Here is a 19,092-nt window from a genome sequence, read left to right on the forward strand (position 1 = left end):
CCTCCGTCCTTCCTCTTCTGGCGCTTCGCACTGATTTTTTTCCCCCCCTTCACTCTCCCGTCACTGCCTTTACCCCTTCCTCCCCGTCACTGTCTGATACTCTCTTTCCCCTCCCTTCTCCCTCATCTTTTTCTTCCCACTCTTTTTTTCTGCCCTCTCATGGACAGTCAATCTTTCCTTGTTAACTACCTTTTTTTTTTTTTTTACTCGTGTTTCTTATCCTCAGGTTATTTTCAGAACAAAGATTAATCCTTGACGCGATCCTTGGCAGTCCTCGCCGCTGTTGTTCATCCCTCACTTTCACGTCCTGTACTGCACTTTCCTCGCCTCCTTGATGTCCGTCCACCTCCCCTGCACCAGCTTTCCCCACTCACCACTCGGGTATCATTCCGCCGATTTATTTTTACAGCAGACAAAGAACGGGATGAGTACATGCACTTCAGGTGTCTTTGAAAATGACACTCTCCGAACTATTTCAACTCGTGTCTTCTAGTATTATTTAAACAACGATTTTTTTTATAGATATAATTACAAAAAAAAAAAAAAAATGGATGAGTCAGGTGAATTTTTTGTAGCAGTCTAGGAAAGAGCACTAAAAAAAATGGCACGTGTTGAGTTGTGACTTGTTCATGAATTTTTTTTTTTTTTCTTTTCGATCATTTAGGTACATGTGTGTGTGAAGCAGACGTTGTGAACCACGTGTGTGCGCTTTGATGAGTGATGGCAGGAGATAATTCGCTGTAAATATCCAGAGGAAGCCTTTGTACCTGCCGGCGATAACACAAGCCAGTTTGTTGATCCTTCCTCTCATACTTTACTCCAAACGTGCACGAGAAATCAATGACTTGCACTCTGAGCTACAGTCATGAAAAGAAAAAAAATTGTGTTGCACTTTTTCCTCCCCTCATAACTTACGAGTACCTTTCACCTTTCCTCCTTTCTCCTTCCCTCCATCCCTCCTTCACGCCTTCCTAAACTTCAATTTCTCTCTCCTCCCCGCGTTACTTATTTCCTTCACACTACAGTACTGTCCATTTTCATTCCACCCTCGTGCCTAAAAGATTGTGTGTGTGTGTGTGTCTGTGTGTGTGTGTGTGTATGTGTGTGTGTGTATGTGTGTGTGTGTGTGTGTGTGTGTGTGTGTGTTTTTTCTTTTAGTGTGTGTCTTTTTTATCTGTTTCTGTTTTGTCTATATAAATTGTACGTCTTCCTTTCTGTTTTACTGTTTTATCCTTTTCTCTTTGTTCGTCTGTTTCTCTTTCTGCTTCCATGTCTGTAACCCTTAATGTTTTTTATCTGTTTCATTCTGGCTTTCTGTACGCTTCTCTCTCTCTCTCTCTCTCTCTCTCTCTCTCTCTCTCTCTCTCTCTCTCTCTCTCTCTCTCTCTCTCTCTCTCTCTCTCTCTCTCATTAAGGGCGAGTACACCTCTGCCATGTACACCCAAGTCCTTTGTCTCCGTCACACCTACATCACCCCACCACCACCATCACCACCAGGACCACCAACCCCACCACCCCTCAGTCCATCCCCTTCCGCGCCACTCTTCCCCGCCTGGTCGCCCTCCACCAGCATCCCCGGCGCTGCTGACCCGCTCGTCGCCTGAGATGAATGGCATAGAGGCACTCTTCGTACGGCCAGGTGGCTGCCTCAGAGCTGCCTGTAATGACTCACCGGAGGGAAATAAAAAGACCAGGTTTCAACCCTTATTGAAGGTAAAAAAAAGGGGGGAGAAAAATATATAGAGAGGGAGTTCAATTCAAAGCGTTTGTCAGAATCACACATCTACTTTTTTTTAAACTACTTCTTAGATGTGGCGAGCTGGGAGTAAGGAATATTGGACCTTACAGTGGTGTACATAGGGTCTATAATGGCGAGTCGTGGTTTTCAGTTACAAACCTATCAACCTCCCTTCTTTAACAGGTTTCACTCAGTCTACTACCCCGGGCCCGGCGAATCCCTCCCCAGCGGACGGGAGAGGGGAGGGCAGGAGCCAAGGTGCCGTCGTGGGAGGCATTGCTTCATTCCTTCTCGTTGGGAAACCTCACAGAAAAGGGGGTTATTGAGCCCCTCGCCGCCTCCCCTCGCAATCCCACCACTTCACAGCCCCTTCAGCGTAGTTTCCCCTTAACACTTTCAAGAGAAAATTCATGGTTTCGCAGAATTTTTGCATATTCGTGGAGGTCTTGTATACCAGCAGATATTAGAACGTTTCCATCGGCCATCAGTGCCCCCTTTATGGAAGCCGATAGAAAGTAACGCTTGGCTCTGCTGTGGATGCCGCCCGACGACGCAAGCTCAGATATGTTTTTTTTTTCTTTTCTTTTATCATTTAACACGGATGGTCAGGTAAACAAACTCATAAATAGAATGGATGTATTCATATATACATAGGTGGATAGAATGGGATTTTTCAAACTTATTCTTGTCAATCCTTTTTTTACATTTGGAGTCATATATATATATATATATATATATATATATATATATATATATATATATATATATATATATATATATATATATATATATATATATATATATTTTTTTTTTTTTTTTCTTTTTTTTTTCGAAACGAGAAGCTTACATTACTTAGCTCAAAGAGCCACGTTATGTACGAATAGAAAATGAAACAAAGTCTTCGTAAAGAAGTCTCTTGTCAGGCTGAACGTCTCCAATGGCCTTTTCTTGCACTTTCAGGTCAGTATTTATAATTGATGCAGGTCTCTCTCCCAACCTGCCTGAGAAAAGGAACACTTGTTTCCAAGATATTCAATCACCAGACATTTTTAGCCCACACACACACACACACACACACACACACACACACACCCACACACACACACATTTCACAAACGAGCAGCTCAAACCGAAGTTTCATTGTAGTTGGAGCAGGTCGCGAGGCAAACGACAGGTAACCAACGCGACAGGTGCTTAGGGAGGGAACGATCCACAGTGTTCAAACGACCGTGCGTGGAAGGACGAGGGTTAGAGATCAAAGGAAAAGGTGAAGTGTGAGGAGAAGAGTGAGGTGGTTAACGGCTGCCAGTGGAAGATAAAGGCATGAGGAAGGAGGAGGAGGAGGAGGCCGACAGAAAACAAAGTTGGACGTTGAGAAAGAAGAGGAAGTAAGGAAAAAAGAATGAAAAGTGAAACAGTCATAACAATAGAGGCAGAAAGACAAGGGAGAGTAGGAAGAATAGCAAGAATAGGAAGAGAAGTAGGAGGAGGAATAGTAAGAGAAAGAGAGAAAGTAAAAAAAAAAGAGACAAGAGAACAGTAGCGATACAAAGATAAGGAATTGAGGGCAACGTGCAGTGAATGACAGGCGTGGAAAGGGAGGCAGGACGGAAGGGGCGTCACGGAGTATGTGTGACACGCGTATCAAGATAATGATGATGGCTGTAATAAGGCAGTAGGAGGAGGAGGAGGAGGCAGAGGTGACTAAGTGGAAATGTATGATGTGTCGAACATAATGACTATATTTTTCTTTATTATTGTTATTACTACTATTGTTACTGTAGACGTAGTAGTAGTAGTAGTAGTAGCATCAGTCACGTGACATCCTCAAGGCGAAGGCAGAAGAATACCTCCTCCTGCGTGCGTCTTTCGTAGCGGTGATTCCTCGAAGGATTATAAATTTTACTGTGAGGAAACATGAGCCGCCCGCCAGTCAGCCTCCATTAGCGAGGGTCTGCCGGGAAATAAATCTCTTTTCACTCTAATTTCCTCACGATTTTTCCTCCTCTTCCCCCTCATCGCCCTCGTCCTCCAACTCGTTCATAATTTCAGCTCCGACACGACCCCGGGAACTCTAGGGGCACCTACAGCTCGGCGTCGTCTGGAGCGATTAATGATGACAAGTCTTCTGTAAACGCCGCTCAGCATAACACGATTTTGCGGATGTTAGTTGTGTTATGTTGGTGAGAGAGAGAGAGAGAGAGAGAGAGAGAGAGAGAGAGAGAGAGAGAGAGAGAGAGAGAGAGAGAGAGAGAGACAGAGAGAGAGAGTCCTTGGATTGTGTGTAAGTGGCGGGATGAGTGAGTGAAGGTGACAGATACATGGTTTGAACACTCACTCTCTCTGTTCACCACAATACCGTCTCTGAGCTCTCTTCAATCTCTCCCTCTCCTTGCCTCCCTCCTTCCCTCCCTTCCTCCCTCCCTCCCTCTGTCCCCCCGCTCCTGCCCCTCCATGATTCTTACAACTCCTCCCATCCTCAATATTCCTCTCTCTTCTTTTCCTCCTCCTCCTCCTCCTTCCCTCTAACCTTTCCCCCTCCGGATCCCTGGCGCCAAGTGACTCATCCCGTCATCACTTCCGGCGGCCATATTGAAACCTTAACAGAGATGCCGCCTTACTAATGAGTCACCTACTACTACTACTACTACTACTACTACTACTACTTCCTGCCTCAAGGCCAGTTGGGTGGTACTGCTACGTAACACCATAATACCTTTCTCTCTCTCTCTCTCTCTCTCTCTCTCTCTCTCTCTCTCTCTCTCTCTCTCTCTCTCTCTCTCTTAATAGCCTACCACAACTAACTCTACGGGCTTTTGTTTACCGAAGAAGCAGTGCGCGTTACAAGGGGAGTCTGTGGTGCATCTCTTCCCTCATCACCATTCTATACATTATGAGCAAACAGGCAGTGACAAGTGATTCGCCTCTGACGTCACGCACACAGATCGGATCACCATTGTTTCATCTCCCAGCACTGGCGGGTGAGGGTGAGGCGAGGCACGTCACACACACACACAGCCGCCCCCGCCATGACATCACGCATCATGAAAGACATAAAGAAAAAAATGTTCAATCAATAACATGTGTTGGATTAAAGACTGATTTGTTTTACGTCACCACAGATGAAGCAAAACAAAGCGCTCTTTTGTTGAGTTATTGGCCAAAATAATGTCATACAATGAGTCCCGTTACTTCTCTTGCCTGTTAAGGACGAATTATAAGGCACTTGCTGCACCTCTTGTGGGGTGTTTTTCTCTCTTGTCAATTCATGGCGACGCATATTTTGTGGCGCCTTATAATTCATTGCTTCAGCTTCATAATGAAAGAATGTAGGTAGATAAAGAGAAAGGAATGTGTATTATCCAGTGTAAAAAGATCGAGGAGAAGGAGGGAACGAAAGAGAAAGAAGAGGGTAAAGAAAAGGAAGAACAAGACGGAGAAGGAAGGGATAATAAGAAGGAGAAAAGAAAGATAAAAGGCAAGAGGAAGTGGGCAAAGTAAGAGGAGAGAAGGTAACTGAGAATGAAAGGAAGTAAGAGAAGGAGACGGAGGAGGGAATATAGAGTTGGAATTCACTCGAGCGGCTGATGAAAGATAAACATGTAAGCGGGACTCGAGTCCAGTCCATCACCCCGAAGCGGAGATTAGAGGGCCTGCACACACACACACACACACACACACACACACACACACACACACACACACACACACACACACACACGCACACACACACCCTTACACACTATATAAAAAGCAGTTCACATAAGCTAAGGTTCCTCGCCACACACATGCTCCTTACATCACCACCCACCTACTCATGCAGGCACACCAACTTTATAACAAAAACAGCCTTGTGTGTACCTTTTACTGCCCCCTTGATCCTGGGCACACACACACACACACACACACACACACACACACACGACGAAGGTAAATATTCTAAAGTCCACACGGAGCAAACAGACGCAAACACATTTCCTTTACAAGTACCATCGCGCACTCCATTCTAATTACTGTACCCAAACCCTCCCTTCCTCCTTATCTCCCTCTCCTCCCTGTCTCTCCCGCACTACTCATCCACTCCACTAGTGACGACCCTCTCTCACTCTCTCTCCCTCCCTCTCCTCTTCCTTACCCTCGCCGATCCCTCTCGTCGGAAGAATCGCTCGGGACAACCAGTAAGGAACCCAGCTAGACCGCGGCCTGCGTGATGGAGGGACGGGGGAGGGAATCATAAATCAAGGAAGACAATGGAGGATGTTGGCCGAGGCATTACGAGGGCCGCAGCAGGGTAGGCGCGCCTCATTCACGATCAGGGAGAGTAAACGCCCAGGAAAATAAAAGACGGGGGAGAAGGGGAAAGAAAGCGGTGTAGTAAGTGTATTTGTGTCGAGGGAAGCCCCGGGGAATGAGATTGTCTTGTTCTGTGGGTCATTTTGTTTTGTTTATTTATTTCTCTGTTGTTTTGAAAGATTTTGCCTAGTGTAGCAGCTTGCTTTATGGTGACTGTCTTTTTTATTATTATTCGTACGAAATAGTCTGGTAACGATAGCTGTGCGAAGCGATGTATGTAGTATGCTTGTACTATTGTTATATGGCAAAGGAGTAACTTTCCCCCGGTCTCTGTTACTGCAAGCACAACACACCGCCAGGAAAGAGTGAATCTTATCCCTCGATGGATCTTGTCTGGCCAGACTGACGGAGCATCATCTTAGACGCACGAACCACGTCTCTCTCTATCTTCTCCAACGGGAACTCGCTGATTAATAGTCTTTCCTAGCGCAGTTCCTCGCTCCTTCCCTCCCCTTACCCTCCGTCCCCCTCCCCGGGTAACATCTGCAACGGGAGACGTGACCTGTAAGCTCCCCATGACACCCTCCCCTTGCTCGAGCCACAACACCTGGGGCAAGGTAGTCAGCTGGGCTCCCCGGCTGGCGGCTGAGTCTGGAGAGCGCCGTACCATTATCATTAATGAGGCCACTGTGGATGATTCCGATTAATATCTTCGTGTGTGTGTGTGTGTATGTGTGTGTGTGTGTGTGTGTGTGTGTGTGTGTGTGTGTGTGTGTGTGTATGTGTGTGTGTGTTTGTGTGTGCGTGGCTGAAATGAAACTGCGCCGGCAGCTTTAATGCACTCACACAAATGTTGGTCTAAATGTTGATCGCCCGAGACACAGGGACGGTATAAGATGATTAACAAATATAAGCCGGGGAGGGACGGACAAATGCGTATCCGGATTTCCAGTCGAGTTCGTTAAATCACGTACGGATATTAGAGCAGCTTCATGACGGGTCCCGGAATAGAGCGGGAGGAGGGGATCACACGCGCACACACTAAGGCGGATATGTGCGTGGTTTCCTGAGATCAAGAGCGGATACACGAGTGGATTAGCATGTAGAATCAGAATCGGATACTTGGATGAACACACAGATAGACCATATGATCCGGCGTGCATTGAAGAGGTACCATGGTCGCTTCTCTATCCCTGACAAGCACAAGAAGACGCTGGTACATAACGTGCTGTTTCTTCCTCCGCTCAGTTCACTTCGCCTTGAACTACCAATACCCCTTCACCTTATGTTTTAACTGCGTCTCCACACGTGTCTCCCCCCCTTCCTCCACTTTCTCTCTCTCTCTTTCTCGATTTCTCTTCTGTCGCATGTCCTCCTTGTACACCTCAATAACACAGAACCACGCACTCAATTATGCAAGCACACACACACACACACACACACATTCCACCATGCCGTCATTCTTGAACACAGTCTCTAATTGCTTACTAATCTCGTGTTTACATATGGTACACACGTACACGCACACATACAAATAGACACACAGCCGCACTGACTAGTAGTGTACACACGTGAGTGCATAACAAAACGATACACATTTGCGCGGCTTTTTTTTTCTTTTCCTGCAAGTTTCGTATTTAGCGATGCGGAGTGAAAACGGGAAAGAAAAAAAAGAACGCCTCGAGTGACCGATAAGATACGGGTTTGTTTTGGGAAAGTTTGCGCAGCTGTCACATAAATGAATCTTTTATGCATTACAGATGGTCATGCACAAACAAAGAAACAACCTCCAATCGTACCCAGGCAACACACACACACACACACACACACACGTGCACTCAACCATGCGCCTCCCTCAAGGACATGTTCCCTCCTGCAAGCACTCCTCGCCATCCCTCCACTCATTCCTTCCTCCTCCTCCGTCCTCCGTCCCACCTCCTGGCCCCCTGCCCTCCTCCCTCCATCCAACCATGTATTCCGCAAGCCTTTCAGCCACACATCAAGCCACCGCAGCCTAAAGTTGTTTGTGGTCTCCCTTTCCTCCTCCCCTCCATTTTTTTTTCTCCTCCTCCTCCTCCTCCTTCTCCTCTTCCTCCTCCACCTCCTCCTTCTCCTCCTCCTCCTCCTCCTTCAGCAAGCACGTTCAGCAGTCATCGGTTAAAGGTCATCAACACCACGTATTTCCGGCCACAATAACCACGCAGCTCATACACGACTCTCAAAATTACTCACGGTTACCTCTATGCTAGATTTAACTTCTTCCTTTCCCGCATTGCACGGAGCCTTCCCCCCCTTTGTTGCGTTAACTTGTTTTTTATCTATTTTTTTTTATATTTTTGTTGTAATTTCTTTAGATATTTAGATTTTTTTTGTCAATTTTTGTTGCTGATGGTTTATTTTTTTTCTTTATGTACAAAGGACACTGGCCAAGGGTAACAAAAATCCAACAAGAAAAAATGCCCACTGAAATGAATTGATAAACAGACTTACTCACTACACAAACACAACACACACACACACACACACACACACACACACACACACACACACACACACACACACACACTCACACCTTATATAGCTGACATACTCGTGGCATTTCCAGTCACTAAGTCTCTTTTTTTTGTTTCTTTTTTGTTTCCTCGACATTACACAGCCTACCTGCCTGCCTGCCTGCATGTAGCCTTCCAGGAACCCATCAGCAGGCGTCTACCTTCTTCAGCAGGACTCTTTTTTTTTTTTTTTTTCTTATTCTCTTTCTTTCTCGCTTGCCTTTCCTCCTCCTTACTATTACGGGGAATCTTTATTACCCGCCGCTGTCCTTTTTTTTTGTTCTTTTCTGTATTTGGTACATTTATTTTTATTTTTCGTCAGCTCCATTACAAGTTTGTATCAGATAAGTTGACTAATTTATCAGATACTGTGTTTTTTTCCACGTTTTCTTTTGTTTATATCCTGTAAACTTTTGTGCTGAGCTTGTAACACATCACTCTCTGTTTTATCTTCCCATACTGATGGCGGAAAAAAATGAACGATTCTCTCTCTCTCTCTCTCTCTCTCTCTCTCTCTCTCTCTCTCTCTCTCTCTCTCTCTCTCTCTCTCTCTCTCTCTCTCTCTCTCTCTCTCTCTCTCTCTCTCTCTCTCATTGCCTTACTGCGCCGTACTACCCTCAGTCCTTAATCCTCCTCCTCTTCCTCCTCCTCCTCCTCCTTTCTCCTCCTCCTCCTCCTCCTCCTCCTCCTCCTCCTCCTCCTCCTCCTCCTCTACTACACTCACATGCCGATCATTCCCAACCACTTCTCCCCTTTCCGTCCTCTTAATCACCTTCACCTTCGCCTCCTCGTCTTCCTTGTCCCCCCTTCCCCCTTCCTCTGCTGCCCTGACACTGAGGAGCTTAGCTGGGGATGGCCCTTCATTTGGCCTGGTCACTGCTCCGGCACTTCCCTCTTGCACTTCCCTCTCGCACTTCCCTCTCATTTTCCCTCCACATCCTTACACTTGTCCTGTTCTATGTAATTTCTTGTGTTACTTTCGTGTTTCGGGTTTTCTGTTCTGCCTTCTTTTCTGTTGGCTTTTTTTTTCCCTTTGATTTTTTTTTTTTTAAAGTTTTTGGATGATTTTTGTTCTCTCTAGTTCAGTCTAAAGCTAATGATCTTATGATTCTCTCTCTCTCTCTCTCTCTCTCTCTCTCTCTCTCTCTCTCTCTCTCTCTCTCTCTCTGCTTGTGTATGTTAACAGTTATTCAAGATCTGTGACAGTTATCTTCAACATCGATATTATTTTTTTTTTTTACTCTTTTTTCTTCTTCAGAGTCACCGTGTCTCGGAGCAGGACACCAGCTCTGCCGCCTGAAGGTGACGGACGGACAGCATTTTGAAAGGTGAGGGAACACGCAGGGAAGAGTAAGAGCCCTATGGTTAGTGGCTTTTGAGAACCAGAACCGTCTGTTCGAACACTTTTTTTCAGGGGGATTGCTTGTTCTGGGGGAAATTTCATAGCTGGGGAGGAAGGAAGGGAGGGAAGGAATGAGGCAGTAGAGGTGGGGGATTGTAACAGCAGTAAACACGGCTTTTGGAAGGAATAAATGGGTGTAGTGGAGAGCGTTTGTGTTTCGAGAGGCTTGTAGGAGCGAGAGTTAGTGGGAAGAGAGATGGAACGTCTGCGGGGGAGCAAATTTTGGGAGCGAGGGGACCGTTGTGCGAGGGGCGGTTTTTAGGAGCCATTCAGGGCGGGAGGAAGGCACACGGTATGGAAGGCAGGGATATAGGAGGAAGGGATCATGGCCGGAGGGTTCCAGGCCGCCCAAGTGACAAAGACTCGTATATTACAAAGTTCGTGCACAGGGATAAAGTGGGGATTACCTCGCCCAGGTCCTCTCCTTCATCGCCCCCCTTCCCTTTTTTTCATCCCTGTCTCTCTCTTTCTCTTCTTCAAAGGTGGCAGAACGAATACTCCGCCTTTTTTCCGTTTTAATTTTCCGCGGTAACGAAGATCATAATTAAGTTGGCGTGACGCGTGAGGTCAGGAAAACAGAACTTGTGAGGAACCATAAAATAAACTGTCCATTTTTTCCTCTCTTCGGGAGGCGGAAAGAGGGACTAGTTTATGTTTCTCCGACGCCAAAAAAAGAAGAGCGAAGGGGAGCAGCACGTAAATAAACTTCCATCTGCGTCGCTTTTATGTAAACGCGACTGAGGACAGATGCCATTTCCCTCACATCACCTTGCGATAACTAAAAGTGGTCATGTCGCGCGTTATTCCGATGAAGCTGTGAATCCTCTGTCCCTCTCTCAGAGTTATCACTAGAACCGTGTATTACCGCCGCCTTGCAGATACTCGGATGTTTGCGAGTTCTAGAGTGCCACCCTCTCGTGGGGCCCCAGACGGCTTGAGCCACGATGGGATGTCACTGCGATACTCCCGAGCACCATCCGTCTGTCCTCAGCGGGGCGGCGCGGTCCGGGTTATCACTAGGCTGGCATGCAAACATCTTATGACAAAGGGAAGGGAGGAGACGCCGAGTAGCTCCCACTACTCAGAAAGGGAGGACGGGACTGTAGTCTCTCCTTGAGGCTGCCCACAAACCTTCGCTTCAGAGACCAGCTGTGTTCGATGTTTTTTTTTTATTTTATTTTTTTTATACAGACACCTTGCTTGATAAACATTTGGATAAGTGGGAGGAAAGTGGATTCTTGAGGGGCAGGTGGGTTAAGAAAATCATAATCTTGAGGGGCAGGTGGGCCAGGAATGCTAAGTGGTAGTTGGGGAGGAGTACTGCGTGGCGGCCTTGGCGGGGATGTGGTTTTGAGAGCAAGATAGACTGCGGGAGGCTGGTGACGAGAGGCTCGAGTCGCCAACAAAGCAGGAGTAAGGGCGAGGAGATGAAGGCAGGTTGCGAGATGGGGATCGTTTGGCCTCATCTCCTCCCTGCCTTCCTCCCTTCCCTTTCTCCCTTCCTCACGTCCTCCCTTCCTCACGTCCTCCCGCCCCTCTCGCCCCTCTCGCACCTCTCCCTCCCCACGCACACCAGAGCTACGGCCACTATTTTGGTGTTCCGTGGCCACTAATTCTGTCATCATGAATGTTGTCCTCGTTACGACTTGAAATTTGTGTGGTCTCTCTCTCTCTCTCTCTCTCTCTCTCTCTCTCTCTCTCTCTCTCTCTCTCTCTCTCTCTCTCTCTCTCTCTCTCTCTCTCTCTCTCTCTGTGGCATTGTTATTGTATTTCGTATATTTGGTTTCACTCTGTTTTCCCCTCTTGCTCCCTCCCACTCTCTGTTTTGCCACTGGCCTTAGTGTTGCCCACACCACTTATCAGGCTTCACCACACACCCACACACACACACACACACACACGCTATATATATATATATATATATATATATATATATATATATATATATATATATATATATATATATATATATATATATATATATATATATATATATATATATATATATATATATATATATATATATATATATATATATATATATATATATATATATATATATATATATATAATCAAAGCTACTTGAAATAGTTTTTTTTTTTTTACCAGGAGAGAATAGGTTCTCATGTGGTCGGAGGAATGACCTGAAGAAAGAGAAAAGAAAATTCTGAATGTCTTGCAAGTCTAGAGGAGGCCGTCGGGAAAATTATCTCCAGAGACTCATAATTGACGCAGGCTCTCCGCTGGCGGCCTGTTTTGAGAAATGTAATGTGCGTGTCTCACGGGAAAGAACTCCCATCCCCGGGCCACCTTCACCTTGGCCTTGGTTGACCCTGGCGCTGGCACTGTTCCTGACCACCACCACTACTACCACCATCTCATTAAGCACATACAAATATAATGATAATCACCACAAGAATGATATGAAGTAAAAGAAGTAAAACAACAACAGCAGCAACAACAACAACAACAACAACAACTACAACAACTACTACTAATTACTACTACTACTACTACTACTACTACTACTAGTACTACTACTACTACTACTACTAACTAACTAATTAACTACATAAATAAATAAATAAATAAATAACAACAACAACAATAATAGAATCTCTCTCTCCGCTTTCTCCACCACTCATATATATTTTGCTCAAACTTACGACACTTTGGAGAAAGAAAAACGCACATTAGAATTCAAAACGGGATGGAGGTGTTAAGAAAAGAAACACACACACAAAAAAAAAGGATCAGAATAATGAGAAAGTACGCACGGCTGACCAAAAAGAGTAGCGGAGGCGTAGGTGTGAAGGAAAACTCCCTTTCCCCTCCACATTAGTCCACCGCTGAAGGACCCGCCCGCTGGAGGCCACATTTCTCTGAAGCGGCCAGATTTGTGGGTCTACGTGGCCCTGAAAACCCGGTCAAAGAAGCCATATTTTACGCAGTGAGGAAGGTTACCGCTCCCAGCAAGACCCTTGTTCCCGGGCCTCCGCTGCGTGGTGCCCGGGGACGCCCTGCACCGCTGGGGAAGGAAGTAACGCGTCATGGAAAGGAGCGAGGGGAACATGAAATACCAAGAATGACCGTTTTTGTTCTCGACGTCTTTATTTGTAGTTTCTGTAATTGTATTTTTTTTTTGTGTGTGTTTTTTGGACGGAATTATGTTTTTTGGCTGTGATCCTCTATCTCCAAAAAAAGAAAAAAAGTTGGTCTTGGAAGTTGAGCTACGACAATTCTTAATGATGGCATTTTATCTTATCAGCCTTGGTCATTCTTCTGGATTTTTAAGAAGGTCACTGAAGGTTCTTACGTAAAGCGAGGCCCCACCTGACGATCTTGAGATTCTGGAAGACACACGCACAAAAAAGATAGACTGAAATATTATAAATTTCTATGAAATATTCACATGCCAGAAAAAGCTGATTTATGTAACTGAGAAAAGCTTGGATAATAGCACCTAAGAAAAAAAAAGTGAGAAGCCTTTGTTGTCATGATTGATGGAGGACGGCACCAATAGGGGAGCGGAGGAGGGCCGGCCTGCTCCCTACATGAATGTGAATTGCGACTTTATGAACATATAATTTGCGTGAAGAAAATGGTAGTAAGTAATGAAAGTCCACTGATCCTGTCCTAGAAATAACAAATTATCATATCGAGAAACCGAGAAGAAAATACTGATGGTCTTGTATGAAGAATGATTTATGTTTTTCCAAAGGGGCGAAGGAAAAATATATTACGAAATTTGTTTACAAGACAACGCAGGACACGTTCCCTCGCGAGCAACAATGAAGTCATCGTCAAATGCATCAAGATGAAGAATCAAAACATTAGAAATACAATGTGCGAATTTCGATCCTATTAAAATAATAATAATCATAATAATAATTAAATAAACAGATATTATTAATATATATATATATATATATATATATATATATATATATATATATATATATATATATATATATATATATATATATATATATATATATATATATGATAAGAACACTATAGTACGTAAGGAGCGAAGAAACTTTGGGCAGCCAGAAGCAACCAGAATCCGAAAAAAGAAAAAAAGAAACATTGAATGATATCAATGGACCGGCAGATGAAGCTACCAAATTCCACAACGGCAAAAGTTCGGTACTGATAGAGCAAGTAGTAGTAGTAGATGTAGCAACTAGTAGTAGTAGTAGCAGTAATAATAATATTAGTAGTAGTAGTAGTAGTAGTAGTAGTAGTAGTAGTAGTAGAAGTAGTAGTAGTAATAGTATTAGAAGTAGTAGTAGTAGTAGTAGTAGTAGTAGTAGTAGTAGTAGTAGTAGTAGTAGTAGTAGTAGGAGTAGGAACAGCAGTAGTAACAGTAATTGGTAGAAGTAGTTTAAAAGCAATAACAGAAGTAGGTAGCAGCAGAAGTACGAGTGTTAGTCCGGCAGCAGTAATGGCACCAGCAGCAGTCGCTTTTGCAATAACAGTATCACTGGAAATTTCCGGTGAAGCGGATTTACAAACATGCAGGCTGGGGGATAAACCGATACATATACGAGTACATCAACACACGCCGGCATAATCCCTGTGTTATCCTAGATGCGAACAAACAAGTAACAACGGAGACCATCAGGAGCGCGACGCCTTTATTCGGAGGTGACCGCATTGTTAATGGGACTTAACACAAACATCTCCTATTAATGTAAGTGCTTTAAATCGAGGGAAAATTACGTTCAGTCCTTCATCCTTTTCCAGTCATGGTTATTTATTTATTTATTTTTTTTTTTTATGCACACGCAGACCATTGTAAAAATATGTTTTCGTGTATTTTAACCCAAAATATCGCGTTCCCTTGCGCCCATAACTGCCTCTTAGATAATTAGGGAAGGAAAAAAAATCGTGCAACATAGAAGCACGAGATATGAACACACAGAAAAAAAAAATAGTGAGAATAAGAGGTTAATTTTGTTTTCTAAGCTGCAAAATTCCCTAAAAATAAATGTAGTGCAAAAACAAGTGTCTAAAAAGTTAGAAGTGATTGCGTGGAAAAAAAAAAAAAAAGTCTAGCAGTGAAAGGTCTCATCGGGTAAACGACACAGCATTTTTTGTTCCATTAAAGAGAGAAGTTTTGTGTCAAAGAATGAATGGAAAGTATAATTTCTATACATTTTTATAATGAACCACAGTGTTCGTGATGGTCTCCTTTTGAATCAGTAATATTTGTTCCACCACTGTCTATTTTGTGTGTCTGTCTGGCTGGCTGTCTGGTTGGATGGATTAATTGATGGAGATAGGGACGGAGAGATGGGTAATTTTTTTTCTCTCTCTCTCTCTCCTCTCTCCTCTCTCTCTCTCCTCTCTCTCTCTCTCTCTCCTCTCCTCTCTCTCTCTCTCTCTGGTCATACCTTTGTGAAAGCATATATTTCTGTTAGATATGTCTCTTTTCTTATCATTTTCCTGGACGAAGCAAGGTCACCTGTATTTTGTTGAAATCTTTGATATTACACGAAATTAAAATGAATGGCAAAGCGATCTATTCCCCCCGCCCTTCTCCTTTGCATTCTTATATAATTATGAAGCAGTGTGCGTTGGCGCGGTGGATAACCTGTATAGTTGGTGTTTACGGTAATGACGACAGGGACGATGACAGCAATGTAGGACAGAAGTTAAATCGACTGTGTTAGCTAATCTTGGTCTTGGTCTTGGTCTGGTTATTCTGGGCACAAGTTAATTAGCTAGACGATTTTTCTTAAGATTCTCTGTAAATGTATCGACCCTCATTTTTTGTACTTGTGTCTTAAATAGTTCCCGAGCCTTAAAGATACAATATTAATTTGGTTTTCTTTCGTTTCCCTCTCTCTTTCTGTCCTTGCAATTTTTTTGTTTTTCACACTCTTTGGTCGTTAGTGAAAAGGTTAATATCACCAGTACATCCGTCACGTATACATATATATATTGCAAACACCTCAGCAACGGGGAGCCACTCAAGTAAGGTCAGAAAGAGAAAACATCACACACCAGATAAACGATTAGCTCCACCACTAAACACCTGACACTTTTCTTCCTTCACGCTGCCATTACGGAGAGTGGCTCACAAGTTCTCCATTGGGGGAATCAGGCACCTCAAACACCGTGATTTATTGGATCATCATCGACTTCACTGTAATGGATCTTAACTGGGCATGGAGAGCTGAGTCAAGTTTGTAGTATTCAGAGAGAGAGAGAGAGAGAGAGAGAGAGAGAGAGAGAGAGAGAGAGAGAAGCACACAAAGAATAAGTAGTAGCAGATCTGTTAGTCCTTCCGAGACTGTTTATGGTAAAGTACACTATCTATTCAAAGCCAAGAGGTGTAAGAGAGAGAGAGAGAGAGAGAGAGAGAGAGAGAGAGAGAGAGAGAGAGAGAGAGAGAGAGAGTCCAACCCGCCGCCTTGTTACCAGCTGAGAGGTCGAGGAGAGGCCCGCCCGCCCCTCCCTCAACACCTCCCAGAAGTCTCATACATTATCAGGAATTACCCCAGCAGGCAATTAAGGGTTGGGAGGGAGGCAGGGGTGGCAACACTGCGTAGGTGAGAGAGAGAGAGAGAGAGAGAGAGAGAGAGAGAGAGAGAGGAGAGAGGAGAGGAGAGGAGAGAGAGAGAGAGAGAGAGAGAGAGAGGAGAGAGAGAGGTATGAACTTTCTCACAGGAGGCGATGTAGTCTGCCACTTTTAAGATGGGTGCGTGTCTCTCTCTGCGCGTGTGTGTGTGTGTGTGTGTGTGTGTGTGTGTGTGTGTGTGTGTGTGTGTGTGTTTCCCCTTTTCTCGACAAAACTACCCTGCCAGTACGCACACCCGTGAAAGCACCGAGAGATTTCGTGGGCGTCGATTTCCTGTCGGGTACGAGCGAACACACGCCACTGACTGCGCACCTTCTGTGTTGATCTGCTGTGTGTGTGTGCGTGTGTGTGTGTGTGTGTGTGTGTTTCTGTCTCTCGATTTTGTACTACATTTTATATTCAGTTTTTTATATTTCTCTTCTATTTCTCTTTCTCTTTCTCCCCCCTGTCTCTTTCTCCCAAGTCGTTTTAACTCTTCTCTATTTCTTTTGCTTCTTCTTTTCTTCTTTTTTCATCGTCAACTTTTTTTCTTTTATCCTTCTCCTCCTTCTTCTCTCTTTTCTCTTCGTTCCTCCTCCTCCTCCTCCTCTGCCTCCTCCTCTTTTTTCTTATTTTTTCTCCTTCTGTTTCTTCCTCCTCTTTCTCCTTCCCCTTCTCCTCCTCCTTCTCCTTCTCCTTTTCCTCCTCCTCCTCCTCCTCCTCCTCCTTCTCCTCCTCCTCCTCCTCTTCCTCAACACCCGTCCTCTATCCTCTTCCTCCTCCTCTTTCTCTTTCCTCCTTCTCCTTCATGATCTTCTTCTCCATCATCGTTTTCATCTCCTTTGTCTCTCTTCTCCTCCTCCTGCTCACATTCTATCCCTCCTCTCTCCTCAGCCATCCCTTTCTTTCCTCCTTTCTTTCTCCTCCTCGTCCACCTTTATCACGCGGCGGTCCGAGCACCATCTGGGGCTGACCGAGGGGGAGTGGAGACAAGCATGACTGAAGGTTCAGCTTCTTGTGAAAGTGAGTTTTCTCTCTGCTGGACGTGCCGGAGGTTAAAGTTATCTTACTTCGATTTTTTACCATTATTTGACGTTAGGTGTTTATTGAAGGGTGTTAAGGACTGGGAAAGTTCAGTGAAGGAGCAGAAAAGTTTTTCTTTTTAAAGGAAAGCATTTTTATCTGGCTTGGCTCGGCTCGGCTTGGCTTTACTTGCCGTGGCGTGGCGTGGCGTGGCGTGGCGTGGCGTGTCCTGAGTTTTTTTTTTTTTTTCGAGGCTGTGGCTGGAAATATAAATGGCTTTGTGTTCTTTTACAAATCCAAAATATTTCAGTACTGTTTTAGTCACAGTTCTTCCTTTGTTAAACACATTTTTATACCCTTTTTCCTGCATCTACAAGGTTTTAGAAACCTCTTTGCAGTTTCCCTCAAGTTTCATTAGCCTTTTTCGTTGTTTCCCTCTCATCTACTTCTCCATCCATTCCCACTTCTTCCACCTCTAGTGCGCAGGAAGTGATTGGGCATCGATCCCTACCACTCTCAGGCTGTTCTCAGCATCGGTATCTTTAACCTTAAATTCCCCTGCACTCCTAACCCGCCCAGTGGCCCAGTGCTCCTTCCCAGAATTCACAGCGCCTCGCCTCCCTCTACCGAGTCACCTACCAGCACCTCGAAACGTAAATTCAATTCCACACCATATCCAGCATCCCGCAGCCTCCACACTCCTCCACTTTCACCCACACACACACATTGGTGGCTAGACAAACGCTGCACTTCCGTGTGTCCACGACCCCACATGTCCACAAAATGCACTCACTGTTCACTCGATCCCCGCGATAGACACCCACACTGTTTGTCTCTCGCCTCACAACTTACAGTTTCCCCGAGCAAACCCTCATACAATTCCACTTCCATCGCGTTAACTAAATTACAAATCGTTTTCGGTCCTTCACGAGGTGCATGTTTTGGCGTCCACTCCAAGGTACTGTTTTGCTCGGCAGTCTAGGACGTATTTGTCAGTTTTCTTTTTCGTTAGTGAGGTGATTGTATTATTGGTGTCTTTTGTGAATGAAGTTATTCTTATTATTATTAATGTTGCTGTTATTATTATTATTATTATTATTATTATTATTATTATTATTATTATTATTATTATTTTGATTATTATTATTATTATACTATAAGTATATAGTATAAGTATCATAATTATTATCAAAGGGAAAAATAACACCATCAGCAGCAATAATAGCGATGATAGTGATGGTGGTGATAGTATTAGTAGCAGTAACGGTTCTACTGGAGTTGGTTGTTGTGATGGTGATGTTAGCAATAGCAGCAGCAACAGGAACAACAGCAGCAGCAGTAAACAGCACCTTTAGTATTAGTGGAGGTGGTGGTGATGATAGTAAAAGCAGCGGGTAATGGTGGTGGTGAAGGTGTTGTGGTGGTGATGACAGTAGCAGCACCACCACCAGCAGTAGGAGCAGTAAGGTGCCTTAACCGTCAACAGTCGTCCTGCACCCTCCCCATCAGCGTGGCG

General features: G+C 44.5%; 1 protein-coding gene across 1 annotated transcript in view; it reads left to right on the forward strand.

Annotated features, from left to right (window-relative positions):
* Positions 1 to 19,092, forward strand: part of LOC135100152 (uncharacterized) — a 439,946-nt gene that overhangs the window by 352,125 nt on the left and 68,729 nt on the right. The window contains exon 6 of the mRNA XM_064003119.1: positions 9,842 to 9,911. Within this exon, the coding sequence (XP_063859189.1) occupies positions 9,842 to 9,911 (70 nt within the window). The remainder of the gene's footprint in view (positions 1 to 9,841; positions 9,912 to 19,092) is intronic.

This window comes from Scylla paramamosain, chromosome 4 (assembly GCF_035594125.1).
Source record: "Scylla paramamosain isolate STU-SP2022 chromosome 4, ASM3559412v1, whole genome shotgun sequence".
Classification (NCBI taxonomy): domain Eukaryota; kingdom Metazoa; phylum Arthropoda; class Malacostraca; order Decapoda; family Portunidae; genus Scylla; species Scylla paramamosain.